Source organism: Drosophila mauritiana, chromosome 2L (assembly GCF_004382145.1).
Source record: "Drosophila mauritiana strain mau12 chromosome 2L, ASM438214v1, whole genome shotgun sequence".
Taxonomy (NCBI): Eukaryota; Metazoa; Arthropoda; class Insecta; order Diptera; family Drosophilidae; genus Drosophila; species Drosophila mauritiana.
Genome location: NC_046667.1, coordinates 7239161 through 7264085, shown reverse-complemented (window position 1 = coordinate 7264085; position 24925 = coordinate 7239161). Strand labels below are relative to the sequence as shown.

The 24925-nt window shown below is 40.9% G+C and overlaps 6 protein-coding genes across 6 annotated transcripts; 2 read left to right on the top strand and 4 right to left on the bottom strand.

Annotated features, from left to right (window-relative positions):
• Positions 1-77: 77 nt before the first annotated feature.
• Positions 78-3421, bottom strand: LOC117150822 (probable trehalose-phosphate phosphatase C). The gene is made up of 4 exons (XM_033317892.1): positions 3257-3421; positions 2867-3191; positions 2470-2656; positions 78-534 (listed from the first exon to the last, which is right to left on the bottom strand). Exons 1-4 carry the CDS (start codon positions 3319-3321, stop codon positions 281-283), a joined length of 831 nt encoding a protein of 276 aa, XP_033173783.1. The 5' UTR covers positions 3322-3421; the 3' UTR covers positions 78-280.
• Positions 3422-4122: 701 nt separating this feature from the next.
• Positions 4123-5716, bottom strand: LOC117150832 (trehalose-phosphate phosphatase). Its single transcript, XM_033317903.1, has 4 exons — positions 5608-5716; positions 5234-5366; positions 4446-5067; positions 4123-4381 (listed from the first exon to the last, which is right to left on the bottom strand). The coding sequence occupies exons 2-4, from the start codon at positions 5296-5298 to the stop codon at positions 4247-4249; spliced, it is 822 nt and encodes a 273-aa protein (XP_033173794.1). The 5' UTR covers positions 5299-5366; positions 5608-5716; the 3' UTR covers positions 4123-4246.
• Positions 5717-8617: 2901 nt separating this feature from the next.
• LOC117137067 lies at positions 8618-9121 on the bottom strand. Its single transcript, XM_033298292.1, has one exon. It carries the CDS (start codon positions 9119-9121, stop codon positions 8618-8620), a length of 504 nt encoding a protein of 167 aa, XP_033154183.1.
• A 1343-nt stretch (positions 9122-10464) lies between these two features.
• LOC117150815 (ras-like protein rasS) lies at positions 10465-18317 on the top strand. The gene is made up of 6 exons (XM_033317879.1): positions 10465-10701; positions 16896-17026; positions 17088-17224; positions 17281-17439; positions 17502-17654; positions 17807-18317. The coding sequence occupies exons 2-6, from the start codon at positions 16918-16920 to the stop codon at positions 18233-18235; spliced, it is 987 nt and encodes a 328-aa protein (XP_033173770.1). The 5' UTR covers positions 10465-10701; positions 16896-16917; the 3' UTR covers positions 18236-18317.
• A 97-nt stretch (positions 18318-18414) lies between these two features.
• On the bottom strand, positions 18415-20779 carry LOC117150806 (armadillo repeat-containing protein gudu). Its single transcript, XM_033317867.1, has 3 exons — positions 19998-20779; positions 18679-19930; positions 18415-18617 (listed from the first exon to the last, which is right to left on the bottom strand). The coding sequence occupies exons 1-3, from the start codon at positions 20612-20614 to the stop codon at positions 18477-18479; spliced, it is 2010 nt and encodes a 669-aa protein (XP_033173758.1). The 5' UTR covers positions 20615-20779; the 3' UTR covers positions 18415-18476.
• A 299-nt stretch (positions 20780-21078) lies between these two features.
• Positions 21079-24826, top strand: LOC117150165 (MTOR-associated protein MEAK7). Its single transcript, XM_033316961.1, has 7 exons — positions 21079-21319; positions 22647-22871; positions 23108-23423; positions 23486-23859; positions 23924-24030; positions 24158-24248; positions 24317-24826. Exons 1-7 carry the CDS (start codon positions 21191-21193, stop codon positions 24419-24421), a joined length of 1347 nt encoding a protein of 448 aa, XP_033172852.1. The 5' UTR covers positions 21079-21190; the 3' UTR covers positions 24422-24826.
• The last annotated feature ends 99 nt before the right edge of the window (positions 24827-24925 follow it).

Here is a 24925-nt window from a genome sequence, read left to right as displayed (position 1 = left end):
GCCTAAATCTAACAAAGCATTTAAGTTGCATATAGAAAAGAAACTTAAAGAAAAGCACCCCATTTGTAAGTTTAAAAAAGATTGTATTTATATTTTATTTGGCAAAATCAAAGACACAAAAAAGGTTTCGAGAGCAATTGTCCAGCAAGTTAACTTGTATTGCATTATACTTCAACTCAAATGGGCGAATTATTCTTTTTTTTTAGGTGTAATTATGATGTGTGTTGAGTGTGAGTGTGCGTGGAATTTAGCTTAGGCTTAATATCCTCTGGCTTTGGGCTTAGGCCTTCTTCTTCTTCTCGTAGTAGGCCTGCACGGCTTTCAGGAGATATCCAACTTCCTCGACGGTCTTGATCTGGTAGTTGGCATAGGTCTTCAGTGTGGGCAGCTCGGACACACGGAAGGTCTTGCCGATGCCGTGCAGCACCTTGATGGCATCCTCATCGGTGGTATCGTCGCCCACGTAGACGATCTTCAGATTCTTGGCCCAGTCGGCGTCGAACTGCTTCTCCAGGATCATCTTGGCACCCTCACCTGCAAAGGCAAAGCACAATTAGAATGGGTTTATTTACTATCGAAGCTATTTTAGATTAAAGGGTATACAAATCTTAGTTGAAGATCAAACCATTCTTAAAATATTCTTGTATTTGCATAAATGCAATCTGTGGTTGAAGCATTTTTTATTTCTTGTGGAAGCCATGTGGAATGTATACAAACAGCTATGCACTGCTGGAACTCATCCAAAATCGCTCAATAAACAAGCGAGAACAATATTTTCAAATGTCTAAAATTCTTCTCGGCACACATCTTAGATCATATAAATCGCATGCAGCCCCGAAGAAACAGAACCGAATTCTTCCCCATCTTGTGTGAATTATTTTTAGGTGTCTACGTGGGCGGATCTTCTCTATTTTTCGTTTCGTAATTTGGTTTGGCCAAGTAAGTGAATGTTTGAAAAGATGAAATCGAATCATTTAGCTGCCACCTCGGTGTGCAGTAAAAATCAGTACATTAGAACATTAGAACTCAATATTAATCTACCCCATCTAATTATTTTAATTACTCAGCTCTCCTCTTCCGTTTCTAGCGTTTAACGCCACATTTTTGTTTAATTGGTGACGCAGTCTATTCACCGATTTCCCACCGCCTTCCCGAAATGTTGCAGTTTTCTCTTATTTTTCAGACGGCACCAACAATTCTTCTCTTTTGTATGCGCCCGTCGAAAATAATATTTTTTTCAAATTTCTGTTGGCTTTTACTTTTTGCAACCATTTTGTTCTGGCCGCTATAAATTTATTGCCTTTGGAGGCGTACACCATCATAATTAATTTTTGATTTTCACGCATTTCATACACGAATATATCTGCTTAAATATGTTTCATGTATATCGTCGCCACGGCTCATTGGCCTGAGCGACATTTCGGTTCGGAACGGGTTGGTTGCCTTCTAGAGGACAGAGGTGACAAGTGGCGTCCATAAATTTCCTCAAGGGGGGTTCGAATTAATTATGAATATTTTTTTCGGGAATTTGGAAAATATTTTTCGCTTATTCGTTGCGATTAAAGAAGATCAATAACTGGGGGAATGTTTCTTTTTAGTGATAGGACAAAAAAAGTTGGCATAGCTATTTAGAAATACTTTTATATCTTAAAAACTTGAAGATTAAAGAAAAGTCTATGTGGGATGGCTACTAAAAGTGAACTACAACTTTAATAATCTGTGCACATATATCTGCCCGACTTACATAAAAGTATGTATTTAAAAGCACGCATCGTTAGTGGAAAACGTCATCAAATTAAATTGGTTTCGCTTGATTTTGGCTTCATTCATCTTTAGAAAAGCTAAAATTACAAACACCCCCGCCAAACCGAAAAGTGTGTGTTTTCAATTGGAACACAAAACTTTCCGCAAATATTGTGACTAGCGGCAAAAACAAGTGATGAAAAATTCGAGAAACGAAAGCGAAATCTTGTGTCTATGAGAAATTACACAGATACGTTAATTTATCATAAGGAATCGGGCTAGTGACTATATGAATATATAGAAGACGACAAGTATATATAGTTTTAGGCGCGCTTTTGACATCAGTTGGCTGCGGGATGTTTTGTCTACCGCCGTCTTGTGTATATATTTTTCTCAGACATTTTAATTTTGTCTGATTTTTGTGAGTGAACTTTCGAGCGGTGTGTGTGTGTGTGTTAAATTTTTCGTAGAAAATATTTTTTTGTGAAAGACGCCCACGTCGGATTCCCATTGGGGTATAGAGAAAATAGAGAAATTTTAGCAATAATTAAATCATCGAAGCGTCGAGTCAAAAATCGAATTGTTCGAGCAGGTGCCGAAGTGCTGAAACGCTGAAAGGAATGCCCATGGGGACAGCTTGCAAATGGATGGCAGCAGTTGGCAAATTGTTTAACGATGACGGGTGTATTAATAGCCCCTTTGGAGCATCGCTTGGGCCCCACTAACCTTTGTCCCAGTTGACGCGGGGCTTGCCCTCCAGGGCGTAGGGCGTCTCGATCAGCTGGAATCCATGGGCCTGGATCAGGCCCTTGGCCTCGGCGATCAGCTTGGCCTTCAACTTGTCGGTGACGCCCTTGTAGTGATAGGTCACGGAGATCTTCTTGTCCTCCACCCAGGCACCGGAGCACACGACCTGTGGAAGATTCAAATGTTTTAGTAAATGATCTTTGAACTTAAATAAAATTTAAATTTACTGCAATCTTCTTCTTTCAAACATCACAAATAACTTTTCACGATCTTAGGCCACTTTCAAGATAGATCACTTTTTGAATTCTACTTTTATCCCTTCTTTAGCTTAAATTTCCATAGTCCGTTTCTATCCGCTAAACTGTATATAACTTACCTTTTCCTTGAGCTCAGAAACCAGTTTGTTGTGCTTCTCGAGCAATTCCTCGGGCATCTCGATCTTGAACTTCTTGCCGGAAGGATACTCGACCTCCAGACCATGGTTGCCGGCATAGGTCACATTGGGGAACTTCAGGTGGTTCTTGATCTCGCTCAGTTCGCGACCGGAGAAGACGACCATGAAGATTTTCTCGTTGGCGGCCAGTTTCTTGATGTTGATCTCGGTATCCTTGGGCATGACGGACAGCTCCTCGGTGAGCGGGGCCAGGGTGCCATCGTAATCCAGCAACAGGACCACCTGATCGGTTTCAGGGTTAATGAATCTGTCGAGGGAATAAACAACCTTAGATCCTTGAAGTTCCTGCGCCGCCAATCCTTCGAAACTCACCCCTCGAGGGCCTTCACGTAGTCCTCCTCCTTCTTCAGCAGTGGTGCCTTCTTCTGCTCAGCCATTTTCTATGTGTATCTCTGTTTCAGATTATTTTGTATCTAACGGATATTGCGCGCCGTGCTGGACGTTCCTCGACCGATTTAATACTAATGACCAGCTATCCCCAGCAGCCATATATCGCCTGCGATCTATAAGTATCCGCGATCCCATCTCGTTCTCTTTCTGCTTTGGCCTCTCTCCAAATGGTTGGTGGCAACTCTGGCCCCGTACGTTGGCCAAGTAATTCCCACAATATTTATGAGGCATATGCGCATAAAAAAGCACATTCTATAATGGATCTTCGACTGTATATGAGGCTTCTATATATAATGAAAAAATACACACACGAATGTCTATCTACTATATAGCCGCAAATTTCGGTTTGTGGCGCTGAAGGGAGGTGAGTATATAGTGTGTGTATATATTTTGATGATGTCTTTCATGCACCTTTGTTTGAGATTGTTTGTCTTTTGGAAGTGTTTCTTTTTATATGACACACTTTGGGGTATCTAAGTTTATCGGACTTTCTAAGGATTATTTAAACAAGTTTGGAACATTTGAATTTCGACATTTTTCCGCAGCGGAAGAATCATTTCCCTGGATCAATGTTCTGTTCGCAAAAGATTTCCATTCAATGATTTATTTATTTTCTTTTGATCTTCAAACGAGGGAATGTTGTGCTTGCTTAAAGATTAATGAACGAATTTGTATCAGATTATCTTGAAGTCAACAAATATTTACTTGCCGGTGAATGAAGGTTGGTTAGAGTTTTATTTCGATTTCCATTATTATTTTCATTATACGAGAAAAAAATCATGATCATATTAAGAGCAGGTATTTTATTCTAATTCCACTAACTAATCAAATACATATACATTTTATATTTCAATATTGCTTATGCAAAAACAGAATTTCGAATTGTATTATATGTAAAAAATTCGATTACATCTAAGAAACATACACATTGGCTATCCATTTGAGAAGATCGGTCATCACAGCCTGCTTGGGCAACCGGAAATCCGCATAAGTCTGGATCTGGGCATCTGCAGATATTCTAAACGAGCGACCCAAGCCTCTTAGCACCTAAAATGTTTAATGTTAAATATATAAAATTATAGGTTTTTGATAAAGTAGCATTTAAACTCACTCTCATGGCATCTTCGTCGGTGGTGTCATCGCCAGCAAAGACCACACTCACTTTCTGCGACCAATCTTCCCCGAATTTCTGCTTCAGAATATACAGGGCAGCCTCTCCCTTGTTCCAATTCACTGGTGGCTTAGCTTCGATGGCCTCATGGGCCTGATTCGCACGGAATCCGAACTTTGTGCAGATCTCCGAAGCCAACTGCTTTTGCTGATCCTTCAGGGCTACGGGCGTATCTCTGTAGTGGTAGGTGAGTGATACCTTCTTATCCTCCACCCAGGCTCCATTCTTTTCCACCTTCTCCTTGAGCTCCCTAACCATTTGTGTGTAGTTTTTCTGGATCTCCGTGGGCAGCTCGTAGTCGTGCCTGGAGCCATCGGGATACTCGATTTCCAGTCCATGGTTACCAGCATAGGTAATGCCATCGATGTTTACTTGTTTTTGCACATCTTTCAGCCCGCGACCCGAGATCACAGCGAGAAAAACTTTCGGATGCTTGGCTATCTTGTGCAGTATGGCCTCCAGTTCCACGGGCATTTTGGTCTTCGCTGGATTATCGGCAATGGGAGCTAGGGTGCCATCGTAGTCCAGGAGTACGGCCACTGGGCTTTCAGAACTTAGATACCTAAAAAGATTGCGGAGGATTTAGTCACCTAACTTTTCTGTTGTATGAAAGAGAATTAAGCAGTGAGTTGATGAAATTAAGCGAATTGCTTATCAGTAATTTGCTCGTTACATGACATGGACAAGGTCACACTTCCGTCGCTAATTATCACATAATTCCGACTTACCCAGGTAAATTATGCTCAAAATCCTCGAGACTACTAATCACAGGTGCCACTTGTTTCTCAGGCATTTTCACAATTTCCCGATAACTCCTTGTCGCGCTTAGAAGGAATGCGAATAAGAATACGATGGATTTCACTGAAATAGTTGTGTGAGGAGATTAGTTCCGCGTTTGAATTCGTCTTATCAGCGTGTTGATGTCTCAGTGCATTAGTTTGAACTGGGAGATTTTCTGGTTGAGACTCGTTTTTATAACCGTTTGATAGTTCTCACTCTCTGGAGATAAGAAACCCAAATCGATGGGGATTCTCTGCCACAGACTTTTCCTCTCAGCGGGTAATTATCACCCGAGTACAATCAGCTCTGGAGATCAAGTCACCTTAAGGTAGCCGGGTACTTGGAACTTCTCGAGTGGCTATCGACACCTATCCCTGATGGATCTGCGAGGCGGTTTGACTTGCTACTTCTCCGGCAGCTGCAGTTTTATAATGATCCGTCGGTGGTGATTTCCTCAAACAAATTGTCGCCGGGTTTTTGTGCTTTAGAACAAAGGCAGTACGCCACCCACCGCCCGCCGCCGATTCAACGACTCGCCGATTCAGTGCATCATGCGTTGCCTTCGTGTGCGGTGCGTGCATTGCCTCCTTCTCCCCGGATCGTAAAGTTCACATTCGAGGGCAATAAAACAGCAACCGAAATTCATAAATTCCACCCACTACCCAGTGACATCGACCCCCTCTGCACCCGTTCTTCTGCTTTGATGGGACCCGTCGTTAATTAGCAATGAGCATGCAAATCTGGTTATGTACTCGCGTTTGTCCTTGCCAAATCCCTTTGACGTGCCGATAAGCGTGTCCCTGCAGGAGGTAACCTAAGGACGATTCCCTCAAACCTCCTTATCCCTATTCCTATCCCCACTGGCATGCCTCCACCACGATGTCAACGCGATTTGGGGGCACAAATATTTGTTACATGCAGTGGAATTGATTAGGCGACAACAGTGACTCTAAAAATAGGCACAGCATGGACGCGACACGCGAAATCTATGGAAATTGGAGTGGGAAAATGTGGGGGACTTCTTGCAGTATCTATGGGGTTAACAGTTTAGGCCTCAGCCAGTACTTTGTGGCATGAGCTTAAGAGGATTAAAGGACTTGCAACAATTTTGTTAAGTAATATGCAAATGCACAAATAAAAAGAATGTAAAGTAAAGTAGATTTTTTTGTTTAAATCCCAACTGAAGAAAATATCTATTAGCTATGATAATATCTGGGTTAAAGTCAAAGTGAATCACGCTGTCTGGGAACCGCAGCATGCTCCAAAAGCATGCTCAGACAAACACCGATACCAACCAAACCCAAAACAAATCCAGACCTGACCAGGCCGAACTGTTTACTCTCGATATTAGCACAGGTAATATTCAATATAACGAACCAATAATAAATTTAAATTGAGACAAATATTTAATTGAAGAGCCTTTGTAATAATACTAGCATATGAAATTACTAAATGAAAAATATTATATTTTTCTCAAGAGTTTAGAGCTCGCAAAAGTCTAATTCCTTTTAATGAGGTTTGACTGTTTAATATTAGGATAGCTAGACAGACCAAATTCAAGAGGGTTCGAGTGCAGACAGCCCTCTCATATTAAACATAAACAAATCCGATGGAGTTGGAGCCTCTCAATGGAATCTTTCGCGGGGCACGAGCCCAACTGTCCGATTTCATCTGGTTGCTAATTTCGAATTAATTGCGAGGCCACTAATTTTGGCATGGTAAACAAGTGTGTGGGAAACCCCTTCCCTTGAAAAGTGGAAAAGCAACATATTTCTAATTTAATTTTGTCCAATTTTCTCACTCACTTTTCCAACGAATTGCTCTAATAGATCGGTCACAATCTTAATTTGGCTTATTTTTCAACTGAAAAACTGTCAATTGGCTTTGATTCCAAGTTTCTGGTAAATATTTTGCAAGTGATAGAATTAATTTTGTTTTCTTCGCTACCAATTTTTGTTTTGTTTGGCTAGAAAAGCTTTCGCAGAAGCTCTTCGATCAAGTTCGGTGAATCAGCTAGTAAGGTGGACAATAATGACGGGGTGGGGAAGATATATGGGCCTACATAAATAGATTTTTGAAAACGCTTGCGGAAGGGGACAGGAAAATGAATTAGCTGAAAGTAGGCACAGTGTGCTAAAATGTAAAAACAATAGGTTTGTTTAGCTATTTGTTATATTTATAAAATATTGTCTTTTGAAGAATTGTCAATAATAAATTATTTATATACTTTTAACAGATTTTCAAATTTAATTTAATGTAAATATATCTTTTTAGATTCCAGAAATTGTTACGAGTTCAAAGGCATTTTACTGGAAAATCCTTATAAGTCATTTAAGTTTGGTTTCCACGCGGCTTCACAGTAAATATGTTTTTGATAAACACGAATTAACATAATCAAGAGAACGTACACCACCACCTTTAAGGCTATTTACCTGCTTAAGATAGTTGTAGAAAATAGGTAAGGGTGTTGTTTTTCACACCTTTGCGTCCTTAACCCGTAAACAACAAGAATGCAAAGTGACAGGTAGGCTTGACGTGCGGATGGGGTTGAAAGGTCGCGGGGCAAAGGCTTAGGTTGGACACATAAATCAGCTGAAAATCGGTGATGGGGGTCAAAGGGCGTGGGCCTTGGAGCCCTGGGCAGTCGAGCGTGGGGCGTTTACGTTGGTCAAAATTAATGCTTAGCTCGCCTGGCTAAATTCAACCTGTTGCCTCTGTCAGAAGCAATTAGTGGACGTGCCACGAGGCGTTTCGATGTCAACAGGTTGCCACATCTCACACCCTGCAGATGCACACCGATAAAAGGGGGGTTTGGGACTCTGTCTACTTTCTGGGGGTGAATTGTATGTTTGTATGGTTGGAGGTTCCTCCACTTGGCGAGGCGTGTAAACATTTTGCCACACAGCGCGTGTGTGTGGGCGTTGTGTTTGGCCTAGCATTAGGGCATGGTCTATTGCCAATTACATGGAAAATGTTTGCATACTTGCCTGCTTTTTTTGTGTTTCTGTTTGTTTGGTTCCTCGCTTATAATGTTAAGTGAAGGTCAGCTGGCCAGAAACCGAAATTCAATTGCCCCCCGTGGAGGGAGAATGTTTGTAGTGGGAGTGTGGCAACAGGAATAGGCCTACATAATTCGTTGGCAACAATGTTGCCAAGCTTGAGAGAAATTTTGGGTCAAGTTTACGTATGCAAATCATATTTAATCTGAATTGTTTATTTAAACTGCATATATATATTATGTGATTTTAGTATTCAGCTTGATAACATATTAATTTAATTTTGTAGTATTTAATATTTTGTTAGTTTAAAAGGTTGCAATTAATCCATCCATTTTATGGTAGATAGCTAGATCGTTTTCGTTGTGCTTCGTTTCCTCGATAGCTTTGCAGCATCGATCTGCGCTCTAGTTTGGATAAGGTGTTCCGCATCGCCGTTAGTTTGACTTCCGTACTGTTAATTATAGCTTGCAGCTGGCTTCCTAGGACTGCCTGATTGCCTTCAATCCTGTCCAGTCTTTCCGCGAGGTCCTCTGATACAGTGTGCGTCACATTTGACAAATGGAAAATTAGCTGGGTTCCGGAAAGTATCTCATTCGCCGCCAACTCAATGCGCTGCAGTTTTTCCTGCGTTTCGTTTAGTTTCACATCGCAGCTGCCCCAATCCTCTAGATCCTTTCTAAGGTGATCGATAACTGGCTGTAGTGCGGACACACAGAATGCGCTGCACTGACTCGAAGGATCGGATAATGGACATGTATTACTCTGGGCTCCAGTCGGGAATCCAAGCAGTTCCAGGACCATAAGTGCGCACAAAAAGATTCTTATGGACTTGAACATGGTGAACAACCACTTGTGTTGAAACTTTCGAAAAGACTGCTACTGCAATAGTTGCATGACTTCTAAATAACCCTGTAACATTGTTGATAAGCATATACGATCTTCATATATCTATATTTTCCGAGAAACTTGATATAAAAAATGGTTGCTATCTTTATTAAGCTTTAGTCATGCTTAAATGCAGTGTATTCCGAATACTTTTTTTTTGGCGTTGCCAGAAGTACAAAATCAAAATGCACTGCAGAGAATCCAAGGACTTTTGAAGGATATTATAGTTCTATGAAGTAAAATAAAAGCTACCTGTAAGTAAAAATTTATTAAAGCGTAAGATAAAAATACATTTTGGCCAAAGAAAGCGCAGTTAAAATTAATTTTATTTTTAAAATACGATATATGGCTTATGGAACCATCCGGCTTGCAAATAATTGCGTCTTTGACACATCCGGCTTTAAATTGGCTCTTTGAAGCTTCCGGTTGAAGTAGAAGGTGAATGCTGCCAAAATAAAGATCATTATAAATGGAGTAAACATTTAAATGCTCATTTTTTAGTTAATTATTAAAATAGTACATTGCCATTGAGTTTTTACATTTACTTAATTATTTTAATATTTAAGTAAATTCATATTTGATAGCAACATGGCTGCTGGCAACATGTGCGTCTGGCCTCACAACATGTTGCTGGCAACACTTTTGTGTTTGCCGCGCTTTCGCTGATTTCATTCAAGCAACGGCAGCGCAGCAGATGCGACGCGTCGCGGTCGCAGAGGAAAAACTTCGGTCGAGGATTGTGCCGCATATTGGGATACCGGTTTGGAGTCGCGTGTCGGTGGGTGGACGTGGATATTGGATGTAGTGGACCTCCTTTGCGAACTCTTTTGCATTTTACATTGGTCCACATATCGCCAGCACTTTGACGACACCGCTGCGAAGGTGGCAAGGCGGCGGAAAAGTGGGTGGTGTTTTATATTATTGCCTCACAATGGCAACGCATCGGTCGGCACTGCGTCGCAATAAAGCCACTTCGATGGCATCGGCGGCGGTACTAGTTGGATATATAAAAGCATAATTGCTGCGAGCCAGCGGCTTAATAGCAAACAGGAAGCTGAAGTGTCAACAACTCGCCAAAATAATAAATCAAAAAAATATTACAACAATTAAATATTATAACTTTCTAAACGTGATTAAAAAATATTTAAAAACTTATTTTATAAAAAAAAAAAAAAACAAATAAATACTATAACTAAATGCAATTAATAAAAGTAAAGCCACTATAAACTTTACAAAAAATAAATAAATTTTAAAACACAAATTATCCGAAACTTTTTTTTGAATATAAAAAAAAGTTGTCAACCAGTACAAAGAAAAACCAACAAAATTTTGCCAAATATACATGTTTTGAGAAATTAGTAATAATTGTCGTATATATTTTTTTAATAACTGTGTATATCAAATGTTCCTAAAAACAACATAAAAATATAAGCTAATTTAAAGCAGCGCGTCTCTGAAATTAATTCGAATACAACATGAAAATCTAGCAAAACAATAGTTTTGAGGAAAACAAAAACTTGTTTCACCCAACGGTGCGTATACTTAATTGTTGTTACAACTAAATAAAAATACCAAATTTATAGCAATCAAAACGATGAGAACTTTGTTTCAAAAATGTTCCATACAGAGCATTTCAAAAATACACAATAAATTAAATCAAAAGTAAAATATTTCTGCTGTTTTCTAGTTCTTGTTCGATTTGTAAACATTTATGTCTGCCGCAGAGGCGTCGAAAAGGGCGTTTTTGGGGGGCTTTTTCTAACAATATTTTTGAATTAATTGCTATATGAAACTAAAATCAACTGAATTTAAATGCCTGTTTATTTGAAAGCCCCTTTGGTTGCGCCTATGCTCGATTATTTTTGCTACTCCAGTCGACCTTGACTTGAGACTCGGAATAAACGATAACTTTTCACCTGATGGCTTTCTGCACATATATTTCTCGATTCTCTTGATTTGTAAATCATTTTAATTGGCTTTGATTGCTGCTACTTCCGCCAAAAAAGAGTCTTGTGCAAAACTGTTTGACTTTGAAATGGTTTCAGAAATAAAACAAATTGCGGTGCGCCTCTCCATCTTGCCATGTCTGTTTTTGATTTGCTTGTTTGATATGTTTTAAATTTGGCGGCAAGGTCGCCAGCTTGTCTGTGCAAAAGTGAAATGCAAATTCTGTTCTATTCGAACCCGTCCACCATGCGTTATCCGAAATCTCATTTGGGCGTTGGGCCAGGAAAGGGTGTTTACGGCGCACCAAGATTTATTATATCAACAAAACATAATCAGGGGCCTTAGCACCTTGCCCCGCGAACTGCCACACCTCCCATCCCCCACCAAGCTGACTAGTTAATAGCGCCCGATATCTGCCCCTGCACCTTACTTTGTGGTGCGGGGCATAAAGCCACAAACAAAAGCGTTTTATTGCCAGAAGACCGCAGACTCGAGCGGAGACAGTAGCAAACGATGACAAACGCCATAGCCGCAGAATAATATAATCGCAAAATTATTATACGCTGGATTGAGCTATCAGCTACCCTGTGTCGTCATGTGAAATTATTATTTGCAATCACTCCTAAAGCTATTGGCTTTTTGCATGAAAATTATAAAATACACATATCTAGCAGATTTATTTTTGATTTCTTATTCGAAATGCATGTGGTATATTTATAGAAAATCGTTCGTGAAGTCTTGCAAGAAGCCTTCTCATTCCCAAAACCAATAGCGCCCTCTACATCTAGGGTATCGAATGTAATTCATCGTTCCGAGCAACTGGCACAATGAGTGGGTACGACAAGTGCATGGGAATTTTATGAGGATGGTGATCATAAAGACCAGAAAGCTGGAATCAAGTTAAGGGCTGGGCTGGGAAATGGGGGTTTAGGGGATGGGTTGTAACATGTTATGGTGCTCTCTGAGTTATTGATATTTTGCATCTCAGCCTACGACAAGTGGCAAATGTGGCAAGGAATGTCTGAGACTAAGGAGACTTTTTCAATTTGTGGGTTCGCCGTTCGTTCTCATAAATTCCATTGATATTTATGAGGAAACCGAATTTATATTGAAATGGAAATAAGCAGATAAAAGCCTGCCATATTTGATATTAATGCTGTGCGATGGGTGATGTTTTGAACCCAAACCCAAGTGGATACTTTATTAGAAGAACTTAAAGATAGATTTAAACCTCACTTTCAGTAAGAGCAATTAATTTCTTAAAATTTATGCTGGCTTGCTCATTAAATTGCGATTAAAGTTGTGCCGCTTTTCAAAACTCCATCCCTCTTAACCATCATCTCATATATCAAACGGCCTTAAACAGTTTAGTATTTGTCCTTCATCCCATTTCCTTGTAATCCTTTCACCCTTTTCAGCTTGTTGGTTTGCCCCTTTTTCCCGGTAAAAAACAAACCATGTCTATGTTTATTTAAGTGGTGCTTAGTCAGCAAAAAATCACCCGTGTGAGCCTAACTAAAATAACATTTATGACGCTTGACTTGTATTATTTATGGGGCTGATTTACCAATGTCTGCGACTATGGTTCCCTAACAATGGAGAGAAATGAATTTCTTTTCGTAGATTTATTTTTATATATACATTTAAGCTCCACTCAAGGTGAATACTTATGTGGGGAAGTTGACCGCCAACTTCGACAATTTTACGCATTTTCAATTTCAGGGCCGCGCAGCAAAACAAACTGACTGACTGAGTGAGAGAAAAACCAATGGCAACATTCGCTGTTATTGTACAGTGAAAGAAAATCTCACAACAAAGTAAATTAATTCAAAAATTATTAGTTAAATAAACAAGACTGTGTCCAATTTGTATTTACTTTCAAATAAATATAATTTAAAAAAATACCGTAGTATCTGATAGATACATTTCGAAACGGAAGTCGTTGCTAGAAATGGTTACACAATTATGATGAATTATTAATTTTCCAATCTTGGTTAATAATTTTTCTTCGTGTGCACATTTCGTTAATGTTAACTGGCTGCTCCATACCGAAATGAAATGACAAGCAAAAAACACGGAAAAAGTGGTCTGGGCAGGGGCATCGAGACTGCGTGGAGTGGGCAACTCCAGTCATCGACAATGGGTCGGATGGCAAGTGGCGCACTTCCCATGACCTTAGCCTTAGCCGAATGTGGAATGGTGGTTGGCACTATGACAACCCACTCGGCACCATCCCCCCTTCCACCCTTCCCCCTTCCTGCAGCCAACCATTCCGTTGCCACCTTATTTCCTGAACAACCACTTGTTGGCTGGGCAGTTTGATTTGTTTTCCGTGGAGCTCCAAGCGGTATAATCATCCTCATCAACCAAATCAACATCAACTCTCGGGTGATGACAACTACAACTGCCTAGCACGTGCCCCAAAAAAAAAATAGGGTCCAAGGACGGTCGGTCGGTCGGGCGGGCGGTTGTTGAAAATCGTGTGGAAAACTATAGAGTAATGTAATACAATCTTCGCCGGGCTCTGGAATTATGTATTTTAGGTGCGCAATAGCGAGCGGCATGTGTTGGTAAACATAACAACCAGGTCAACAGCCCGATGGGCCCCCAACTCATTTCGTCTCCCTGCCGGTGGGGTTTTCATTTTCAATGCCTTTGCCAAGGTCCGGTCGACGTCCTGGTAATTCAGACATGCGAGTCCTGTCATTACCTGACATATGGGGTATTCGTCGATAAAGAAATAAAGATAAGCTGCCACATAAATATATTGTTCTTTTGTTGCCTGAAAAGTAACTACGCAAGTGTCAGATAGATTTTGGAAGCTAAGAAATATATCACTTGATTCCTTTGTTAAGAAATAAATTAAGCGAGTTACGTTAGAGATTTCTTAACCATACAAAAAGATGTATTACTTAAAATGGCTATAAAGTAAGAAGAAATCGCTTTTCAAATATACCGAGTCATGTTATTTCGTTTCAAAGTATATCCATAGTTTAAATTCAAACCTCTTATGGTGTTATATCAACATCTAAGCTCAGTTTTAAAAATAGTTTCAACATCAATCAGAGAGCAACCAATTATCCATCCAATAATAAGTACTTGTTGCTTGTCCGACTGCAACCACTTCTTTATTTATTTTGATCAGAGCCCAGCTTTTCAAAAACATTGCTTTGGAAACCAATCGTTTCCAGTTGATTTGATTTATTGGGCTCCGATGTTGTAACAAAGCGAATACCCTTAAGCATTTCTTGTGCAAATTCTTGGAAACTCATTAGTGTTCGCTTGGGCAGCTGGCTTACACCTTGCTCCAGTGCATTCCCCTTGCTTTTCGCGCCCACAATTCATCTCTTGTTCAAGGACCTCACCAGCATCCCTGCCCGTTTCGGTTGATTTTCTGCGCAATAAAAAGTGAATAGAATGTGCTATAATAATACAAATTCTTGATTGCCATCGTATACTTTTGGGCGTGTGAAAAGCAAAACATGACGGCGAGACCGCCTTTTGAGTGAACTTCACCGGAAATGTATAATTAAATACAAATTAGCAGGGAAACAGAAAAGTTTCTCTCTGCTGGGGATTAAAACCGTCTGGCTACAGACAAAACTTTCAGCATCGGCTTAAAGCTTGACCCAAAAACCACTTGATGCTGGGCATTACGTATACGCCACGATGGTGATGCTGTTGCTGATGCGGCAGCTGGCTGCTGCAGAAGTCGTAGACTCAGCTCGAGCCAGGATGGTAGGAAAGCGGGAAAACGCTTCATTAAGCACGCACCGTGGAGTGTTTGAGTTTTAAATCCAACTAATTAAAATCTACGCAGCACAACTTGGAGCGAAGAATACGCAGCAATGCTGTGGGTTGGTATTTCGATGAGGTGAGGTAAGCTGGACTTAGTTTGGCCATCATCCTGGCTGTGCCTCCGAGCACATTTGTTTCACTTTGTCTAAAAATGGGAATTCAATACCATGATGGCAAAACCTTAAAACTTCTAGCATTGCTCTTTAACCGAAAATAAGTTTAAATTGCAGAAAGTAATTAAATGGCAGCAATCGCAAATAATGAAGTCAATATTAGCTCTGTTATTCATTGAAGCTTAAAGTTCTTCGAACTTATTTCATTCTGAACTTTGTGTTTGAATTACTTAGAAATATATGTAAAGTGAATTATTAATATTCAGTATTTTTACAAATTACTTCTATGCGGGCTATATATAATGATATAAGATAGCTAATCACACATTCATATGAATGACATACGTTTTTATCTGCAGCAATTCATTAACGTGCGATGAAATATTCCCCTTAATAACTCATATGCTCGCACGTGTCGTTGAACTGAGTGAGGAACTTTCCCATATATATGGCCACAATAGAAGGACACATCGATATCCGGAAACGAAGGACACGAAATGAACAAGTCACATTCCGAACGGAGACAGGAGATAATTGATATTTGATTGTCGTCACTTGTTGCTCGTCCTTCGGCAAATGTTTTTATTTTGCCAGTTGTGCCATATTTCGATATCCTTTGACATCCTGCGCTAATCGGCTGACGGGGCGTGTCCTTATCATTTATAATAATGACCATGACAATGCCCAAGGACACCGCGGCCTCCTGCCTTTGCCCATTTCGTCTGTGTCTGCGACTGCTTCTGCTGGAGGACAACGCAGAAAGTGTCCAATAAATGTTTCATAGTTGTCGGTAGTCTGACATTGTTGACCTTATCAAAAGCACAAACATCCCAACACCCACATGCCCACCCACACATGTTTGTATGTGCAAGTCCATGGGTGGCCATAAAAAACACACAAGTCGAGCATCTTTTGTTTAGTGTTCCTGCTGGGTTTTGAAAATGCAGCACTTTTCAAAACCTTTTGATACTCTTAGTTGAAACAAAAGTTTGAGCACGGAACGAAATACAAATATGTTATTTATTTTGCTTGCACTTTTTTCAGTGTGTCTAAATTTAATCGCAACATTTATTTTAACAAAGCCAATAATAGCAATGTTTAACAGACAAGCAAAACATTTCGGTGTAAAATTAGAATTTGCGTTCAATATGAACAAAGGTAGTTCATAACTCCCTATTCAGAAATATTCTCATTGTATCTAAAATTATTGTGCTATTTTGTTAACTTGTTTAGTTTTTTAATGTTTAAGTGTGTGTAGTAAAACGGGCTGTCTTTCTGTGTCTTTATGCGACAAAGGTATGCAATTTGCCTGGAAATCGCCGGCCGAAATTAGAAAACGCCGTGGTTCAGTCCCATTCCCAAGTGTCTAGATATTTTGATGCGGGTAAAAGAAAGCTAGAGCTAGCCACAACAGCATCAGGAATCTGGGGGCAACAAAGGTCGTGTCACTCATTCCTAGCAGACATATTGTCTCGGAAATACGAGACCTTAACACCCAGACCCAATCCAAAAACAGGACATACCTATACCCTGGGATGATACCCTGTAAAGTGGATGTTAGTTTTGGCTAAAAATTTTGCTTAACTCTAATTTTTAAAATATATATTAAAAATCTCAATCAATCAAAAACAAAATCGAAATATACCACAATAATTTTAAAATAATATATACTATATAATATTATTATTATATATTAAATGCATTTTTAGTTTGTGGAATTTTTTAGCCTGAAAAGCTTTACTAATTAAATCATAACTAGGTACTAGGTAATCACTTTCATTAGTATAAAAGATTTACAAGTTGGGTATGTGTAAGTCTTATTAGAAAGTTCACCTCTCACTTAAAAACTTATCTATTATATTTTTCAGACAATTGTCCCTGGTATCTGCCATGAATGCCACCTCGCCAAAGTCATCGCTGGTCAAGTTGGGTCTGCATACCAATAAACAAAAGACTCTGAAGGTTATGGTCCTGGGCCAAAGTGGTGTGGGAAAAACGGGTGAGTTGTGCGCCCAACTTCCAGAAAAGGAAACTCAAACTGAAGGGACTCTCCCATTTAGCCATGGTGGTGCGTTTTATTACCCGACGCTTCATTGGCGAGTATGATCCTAACCTGGAGAAGATTTACACCTGCCAAACCACGCTGGACAAGGAGCAGATTCAGTTTGACATTCTGGACGCCACCGGTCAGCTGCAAGTGGGTTTTAAATGGGATTTTCCATTATGCACGATATTAAAGACCATTCGTTGTAGGAACTAGATGGGGTTAGTCTGGAGTCCAACATTCGTTGGGCCGACGCATTTATACTTATGTACTCCATCACGGACAAGTGTTCCTTCGACGAGTGCAGTCGGCTAAAGTTCCTCATCAATTACAATAAACGCAGACGCAAGTTGGGCTCGGCCAGTAAAGTAAGTAAATTACTACATTTTGAACCACCTATATGAAGCATATTTATATACCATATTTCCAGGAATATGCGCTGGATATTCCTGTCATACTGGTGGGCAATAAGACAGATCAGCCGGGCGATCGAATGGTCAGCTTGGAGGAGGGTCAGCGCCGATTCAGGGAGTTATCCTGCGCCTGTTTTCACGAGATTTCCGTCAGAGAGAGCGTGGATCAAGTAAGAAGAAAAGTTTGTTACTAAAGATTCCTTTATTGATCTATATTTGATCTAAAGTTAAAATAAACTTTTAACTGATAAATTAATTTTCCAGTTTCCATCACATGGCACCTTATAAATGTACAATTTGTTTATTCACTCATCCCAACCAGGTGCAGAATGTTTTTCGCGATGTGTTTCGCTTCTGGCGAGTCTTCAGCAAATTCCCCAAGCTCAAGCGCTCCACCAGCGATGTGGCTAATACGGATGGAATCCTCACGCCCGATTCGGGATCCTGTTCCTTCTACGATGCCTCGTCTTTGGGCGTCGGTCGACATTCCTTTCTGGTCATCGGAAGCGCCTGTTTGGAGGAGAGCAACGGTGACCATACGGAGTCCACGGATGAGATTGCGAGTAGCAGTTTGAGCAGCTCGCGCAGCGACATCGATGCCCCCTTCCGGAGTAGAGCTTCGACGGACGGAACCCTGTTGTCCCGACCACGGAGATGGCGGTATCCACCGCCGGGATGCCTGCTGCCACACACGAATCGCGTGGAGCGACGGATGAGCATTTCCACCAGGGGCAGTAACGCCAGTTACTAGAGGGGAATTGTACGCAGGGTGGGTCGAGCTTAGTTAGTCAAAATATGTAGCGACAAATATAAATATATAGCTAGATGTTATTGTCATGGAAAATAATATATATTTTTCTGGGATTTCTGGCTTAAAAATGTACTAACTTATTAATTTATTTGCTAAAAATGCAAGAAATTGGTAGCATCGGCATACACATATATTTCGTCAAATACAATTAAATAACTTAACAAAGAAAAATAACAGGAAGTTAGTCATCGTCGATTTTAAGCAGATATTCCTCGGCACGCAAGGCCAATTCGCGGATATTCCGCAGACAACCAGCGGCGGCCAACTGGAGCTCCTTGTTAGTGGATCCAATGCACTCCAGCAGGAAGGGAACAACTCCACTCTGAAGTAAGATAAAGGGATCTAAATGAGTTGCTAAATGTGATTAGGTAGTAGAAACGGACCTGGTGCATGGTTATGCAGTTCTGTGGATCCATCGATAGCTTCTCCAGTGCCATGGCCGTGCTGCGGTGCACCAAGGGATTGTCGCTGGTCATGTAGGTGACAATCGGAGTGACAGTACGCAGACGTCCCAGTTCCTCAGTATTATTGCCGAAGCAGGCACAGGCGGCCACGGCAGCTGCCAAGTTCATTCGAAGAAGATCGTCTGTGGTCTGGACGAGATCGGCCAGCTTGTAGATGACTTTCAGATCGGTTAGGATGGCCAGATTGGTTTGATCCTGGGCAATCGTTGCAATGGCAGCACAAACGGCGGATAAGACCATGATATCCTTGGACTTTAGCAGACCCACTACCAGTTCCATGGCGCCAACCAAGCTCCTGACCAATTCAGCGGAATCGTTGGCATTTCGAACACAGGGACATATGGCGTAAGCCGCATGAGCCTGAACTCTAGGGGTAGGGTTCTTCAATAGCGACCATATCAGCCTGACAGCATCTAGATCTTCAAGGATTCTCATGCTGTCCGGATCTTCGGCACACTCCTTCAAGCCCTTGGCCAGATTTTCCAGGAGAGGGGCGTGGGAACTGTTGAGTAGGGAAACCATTGCTGGTAATCCTCCAGACTGACGCAGTTGCTCCCTATTGCTCTGAAACCTCACACATTCAGATATAGCTCCGGTAACGTTGGTCAGGACCTCGTCACACTCATCATTCAGCAGGGCCACCAGGTGGTTCACCGTCCTGAGTTGATCCAGCACTTTGACATTTGCATCGGTTACGGCACACATCCAAATCGCTCCAGTGGCTCCTCTCAATAAAGGCTTATTTTCCCTCACATTCTTGTCCTTTATGATAGTTACCAAGGGCTCCAAGCCCCCAGCCTCCCTCACCAACTCCCTGGTGTTTCCATCGAAGGCGCACTTGTAGATCGCTGTACTGCCCTCCATCTTCAGCTCGGTATTTTCGGAACTTAGGTGGCTTACAATGTCGGGAATCATGCCCTCGGTGGTGATGGCCAGTTGGAACTTGGGCTCCGAGGAGCACTTTCGAACGGTGCCCATTATGGGAATGACCACATCGATGTGGCAGGACTTAAGGAGCTGAGCCATCAAAGGAACGATTCCACTCTTACGCATCTGCTCCATGTTGTGCTTGGAATCGGCAAGAGTGAAAAGAGCTCGGGCTCCAGCGCGTGTCATGTCCAGAGATTCCAGATCATCTGGACTCAATTGGTCACGAGGCGTCTTTAGAATGCTATAATATAATTAGTTTTTTAAATGTTCCTTAAATATGGTGATGTTATATAAACCACTTAACTCACCTCAACTTGATGTCGATGAGATCCACAAGCTTGGGGATTCCTCCGCAGGTGCGCACATACTTCCTGGCCAGTCGCACCTTGCACACATTGGCCAGTGTCTCGGCGGCCATGGTCTTCAGGTCCTTCATGGAGGAGTTTAGGATGTCCACAATGAGGGGAATGCCATCCAGATCCACGATGGTCTTTCTAATATCGATGTTCAGTGTGATATCCGAGAGAACTGTGAGGGCGCCCAAACAGCACTTGGTGTCGCTACACTCCAGAATGTTGACCAGGACATCGAGCCCGCCGATGTCCGAGATGGCGAACTGATTGATCTGGGTGCTCAGATCGTAGTCCTTCAAGCAGCACAACGATACTATAGTGGCTGTCTGATTGCCCGCCTTGATGTATTTCACAAGTTTCTGGATATTATAATAGTCAGCCGGAATCTCAGCGGCTCGCGCCACTTCCTTCCAGCGATCCTCCTCATCCGTAGACGATTCCACCTCCGTGGTATCCGATTCATCGGCAGCCACCTGCCGCTTATCCTTGGAGAATCTATTGGGACAGGACCCGCACTGTTCTTTGGGCTTCCGGCCCCGATTGTGAGACGTTCCGCTGCTAGTGCCAATCATTCTTTCGCGTTGGATTACTCACGGATTTGACCAGTCGTATTCCGGAAATATCTGTCGGTATGCCAGCTATCTTCAGTTTTGTATCGGAATTTATTGTGTTTTTGTGTGGGAGAACTTTATTAGGCCAGTCAATTGATTTAATATGACGTGTTGCTAAGGTAACTGAAATAATTTCAAAAATAGGGGGCTAAGGCAAAGGTATCTTAGTTCAAGCTTTAAAGTTTATTTTATTTTAATACATTTTTATCTACAGCTATTCCCATTTAAATCTTTTAATTTCTTTTTATTCGCTTGGCTTTGGTTGAATTCGCTTAGCGGTTAACTGTAACCGTTAAGCAAATACAACGACCTGCCTTAGCATAGACAATAACCGCATATAGCACAGACTTCCACCGCGAAATTTACCCGTTTCCGAAACTATCGCGGGTATCGCAGGGAAATCGACTTCCATTCCATCACCAGCTTGTGTTGTTTGTTTTTTATTTTCAATTAAAATCCGCGATCATCCGCAGCTGCAGCTGCATTGTTTGTTTACCAGCCATCGTATCATCAGCCAACTGAATTTCGTCTCCGGAGATGGGAAATGCGAGTGGCAAGCGGGAGACGGATAATCTCTACAATTCGGAGGAGCTACGCATGCTGGAATCCGCGTACAAAAACGCCTCTGGCGGAGCACTTGAGAAGTTGACCCAAGACAGATTGGTGGTAAGTCCAGTAAATCCAGTTACCGTGCCACGTGTGCACTGCGAAAATCAATGGCAACTGCATTCTGCATTTGCGGAAGGGTCAGGGTCACAAGTTCAAGGACGCGCGAAGTGAACTTTCCTTGGCGAAAAGAGAAATCGGGACTTTCGAGTGCATGACAAATGGCCGTCCATCCACCTGCTGCGATGGCCACCCTTCACTTGGAAGGGTATATCCTTTAGGGCATTAATTGGTTTTTGTCATAAACTCCTTTTTCGATGATTAAACATTGAAGTTAATCACAGCATTGTGTTCTGAAAAACAAGCTTAGTTATATAAGTGAGTAAGTCACAACTTTATCCGGCATTTTACAAAAGTTCAATGTTTGTAAACCTAAACCTTCCTTTTTTGATTTTAAGTGCAAAAGAAGAAATTTAATAGAGTTGAAAAAAAGGAAATGATTCTACTAGTTTAAAAATGTAATTTTGTACTGTACTTCTTTTGTTATTTAAGTCCTATTATAATTAAATGCACACGTAACTTTCCAAAATTGTTATTTTAACCCGTTTAGTTAAATCTATCTGATCATACACAATTTGTGTTAAAATTTTTCCGATGCGGGTTCAAGGCCCCAGATTTGTGTTTTATTTTTATCACAGAACAGATGACGGAAATGCAACCACTCAAAAAATGTTTGTTTGTAACCAGATGATGATTGCATATAATATTTTCATCTATTTATAGCTCGTGTTTGATTATCACAGTGCTGCCTAGGGTATACCAAAATTCGATATCTTCAATTCGGACGTTATCAGTTTCGAATTGATAATTCCTGGGCCAGTGCGAACGTGTCCATAATTTGTCTAATTTGTTTGCTGCCGCATTTCGCTGTTTGTCTTTTGCTTTGTTGAATTTGCTTGCTAACGAATTAGTCGTGATTTCAATGACTGGGGTCGTCAATTAGGGCCAAACCCAATTGAATTAAAAATAAACCATATGCTTAACCCGTTTGCAGCATGGCATGTGAAATAGTTGATTTTTAGAATGAGGAAGTTGTGAGACTTGCATTCATATAGAGTAATTTAAGCGGGAACTCTCTGAATTGACACTTTACATATATTGAAGTAGTGTTTATTTTCATAAAGCTTGAGAGACTTTGTTTTGAATCAAACATAATAATGATTTTGTGTACGGCCCTCAATGGGTTAATCTGTGTCAGCGCTTCCCAGACCTTCGCTCCCTGCAAGAATTTGCTGACAGCAGCGGGAAAATTATGTTTACGTATCCGGTGCGCATTTTGTTTATGTACACACATATACATATATCTGTTGTTTTGTTTCGAAAATAGGAAACTTGGTCGCAAACCATCGAAAGATCCCTGGCCGAAAGTACGGCTCAGTATCTATTTACGCCCACGAAGCCAGGTCAGCAATGTGTCAACCTTCAGCTAAAGAAATTCGGAGAGCCATACTACATCATGGAACGCGGTACTATTGACCAGAAAATGCAAATGCTCCTGGGTTCGATGGAGAGGAGTGGAAATGACACCTTCAACAGCAAGCAATTGGAGCAAGTGAGTCTATAAATAAGTAGTCATCATCAGATATCGCGGAAATTATATTTACAACTTCTGTCAGCCGAGCCTCATTAGGATTCATAACATGTTTGTTATTGAATTAGGTTTAGCTTTAAATTTGTGTTTATCCTGAAAGCTTTGCACGTTTATTTTCTTGGCTGTCATATGAACCACTTGTTTATTTAATTCTTGTATCTATTACTGGCCAATTAACCAATTTATTAATCCCCCAGTATATCTACTCGGTGATCAAGAGCTATGTGCATTTGGAGAGCACAGCGAAAAACTCTGGCATCAAGGAGTGGCACGATTTGGGCTTCAACACCACGGAAAGGTCCGCCGCCACCTTTGCCAAAGGCCTAATGAGAAATCTGGGCAAGGAGCTGGAGCACACTATGCCCAACGATGCCCTGGAACGTTGGTTACACGTCACTCCGCAATTTCTGCAGATTTGGCGCGAGGTCTTCAGCCAGCTGTATTGTCGCCATGGTGGCAGCAAACGCAACATAATTAAGGAAATGGAAATTCCAATTCTGCCGGCACTGTGTGGTAGGACAAAGAAAATTATTGAATTAAGTCAAATCGTTTACAACTTGTTTCTTATTTTCCAGATGCTCCGCAAAATAGTCATTATCGCCCAATCATCGAGCTACCTCACGTCCTGTATATCAATGCTCAGTTGCCCCGCGAACATCGGCACAAATGGCGCTTTCTATTCTCATCGAAAATCAACGGGGAAAGCTTCTCGACGATGCTGGGAAAAGTGCTGGACAAAGGACCAACGCTGTTCTTCATTGAGGACGAGGATCAATACATATTTGGCGGCTACGCGTCCGAAACGTGGTCCGTGAAACCGCAATTTGGAGGCGATGACAGCTCATTGCTCTACACCTTAAGCCCTGCCATGCGGTGCTTTTCGGCCACAACTTATAACAATCACTATCAGTATTTGAATTTGAATCAGCAGACTATGCCGAATGGCCTGGTGAGTAATGTTTATGGCTAATTGATTGATTGCTTCGCTAAATGTTTATATTTTTGGTATACAGGGCATGGGCGGTCAATTTGATTTTTGGGGCCTTTGGATTGACTGCAGTTTCGGCGATGGACAGAGCGTTGAAAGTTGCACTACATATCGAGACTACGTGCAGTTGAGGTGAGTGTACATTAAAATGTAGACATCTTGATTGTGTTTCACCCTACAAACCACTAGACTCTATATTTTAATTCAACATTATTTTAAACAATTATGGTTAATGTACCAAATATTTTTCTTACCCAAGTAAACGAAAGCAATTCAAAATACGAAACATGGAAGTTTGGGCCGTGGGAGACTTACCAGTTAAAGAAGAAGACGAAGAAGGCGAGGGTCAAGTAAGTCAAATTAAACTCAATATTATATAAAATATTATAATAATAATCATAATATATTTAACCTATAGAAACGTTCGGTTCTGGATGGCAATTTGGAAGATCGGGCCATGTTGGAAATTGCGGGCAAGAAAATGCACTCGGATGGCTTACGTGAGCCCAGCATGGATGATTGATATTATGTGAAACTATTTAAGGAAAAAGCTTTGTTTTATCATCGAGAATTTGTGAGACCATGCCCGATATGGGTGTGCAGTTAATAATTCAATTCAGTTTCCTTAGCTTTTTTGCGATCCCTATCGAACACACAAAAAAAAGTCCTGCGAACAAAAGAGTATTTGTTCAATCCATTCCTATAAACGTTTTTGTTTAGGTATTAATGTTTATATATACAATGTATAATGGATATAGTTTATGTAATACTGAGAGTATTGTTGTTGCGTTTTAGATCTTAAAGTGTGAAAATGAAATCATTTAAATGATGTAACAAAGAAGCAAGCATAATAAGCAATGTTAATTCGTCGAATTTTTCCCATTTTTATCCTACGTCAATAAAAAGCAAATTAATTGCTGAATTTATATCAATGTCTTTAAAGTTAAATGCTTGAGTATGTAAAGGTAGCATTTGAACCTATAATTTAAGTAGAAGTAGTAAGAAAAAAATGAAAATACCATTTGTT

Coding starts and splice junctions, on each gene's coding strand:
- LOC117150806 (XM_033317867.1), bottom strand. CDS start 20,614: ATGATTGGCACTAGCAGCGGAACGTCTCACAATCGGGGCCGGAAGCCC. Junction 19,931..19,997: donor CTCATCGACATCAAGTTGAG/GTGAGTTAAGTG, acceptor ATTATATTATAG/CATTCTAAAGACGCCTCGTG. Junction 18,618..18,678: donor ACTGCATAACCATGCACCAG/GTCCGTTTCTAC, acceptor ATCTTACTTCAG/AGTGGAGTTGTTCCCTTCCT.
- LOC117150822 (XM_033317892.1), bottom strand. CDS start 3,321: ATGGCTGAGCAGAAGAAGGCACCACTGCTGAAGAAGGAGGAGGACTAC. Junction 2,657..2,866: donor TTTCTGAGCTCAAGGAAAAG/GTAAGTTATATA, acceptor AATCTTCCACAG/GTCGTGTGCTCCGGTGCCTG. Junction 535..2,469: donor CCGCGTCAACTGGGACAAAG/GTTAGTGGGGCC, acceptor TTGCCTTTGCAG/GTGAGGGTGCCAAGATGATC.
- LOC117137067 (XM_033298292.1), bottom strand. CDS start 9,121: ATGTTCAAGTCCATAAGAATCTTTTTGTGCGCACTTATGGTCCTGGAA.
- LOC117150165 (XM_033316961.1), top strand. CDS start 21,191: ATGGGAAATGCGAGTGGCAAGCGGGAGACGGATAATCTCTACAATTCG. Junction 23,860..23,923: donor AGACTATGCCGAATGGCCTG/GTGAGTAATGTT, acceptor TTTGGTATACAG/GGCATGGGCGGTCAATTTGA. Junction 24,249..24,316: donor ACGAAGAAGGCGAGGGTCAA/GTAAGTCAAATT, acceptor TTTAACCTATAG/AAACGTTCGGTTCTGGATGG.
- LOC117150832 (XM_033317903.1), bottom strand. CDS start 5,298: ATGCCTGAGAAACAAGTGGCACCTGTGATTAGTAGTCTCGAGGATTTT. Junction 5,068..5,233: donor TTTGAGCATAATTTACCTGG/GTAAGTCGGAAT, acceptor CAATCTTTTTAG/GTATCTAAGTTCTGAAAGCC. Junction 4,382..4,445: donor CCGACGAAGATGCCATGAGA/GTGAGTTTAAAT, acceptor TAAACATTTTAG/GTGCTAAGAGGCTTGGGTCG.
- LOC117150815 (XM_033317879.1), top strand. CDS start 16,918: ATGAATGCCACCTCGCCAAAGTCATCGCTGGTCAAGTTGGGTCTGCAT. Junction 17,225..17,280: donor ACGCCACCGGTCAGCTGCAA/GTGGGTTTTAAA, acceptor CATTCGTTGTAG/GAACTAGATGGGGTTAGTCT. Junction 17,440..17,501: donor AGTTGGGCTCGGCCAGTAAA/GTAAGTAAATTA, acceptor CCATATTTCCAG/GAATATGCGCTGGATATTCC.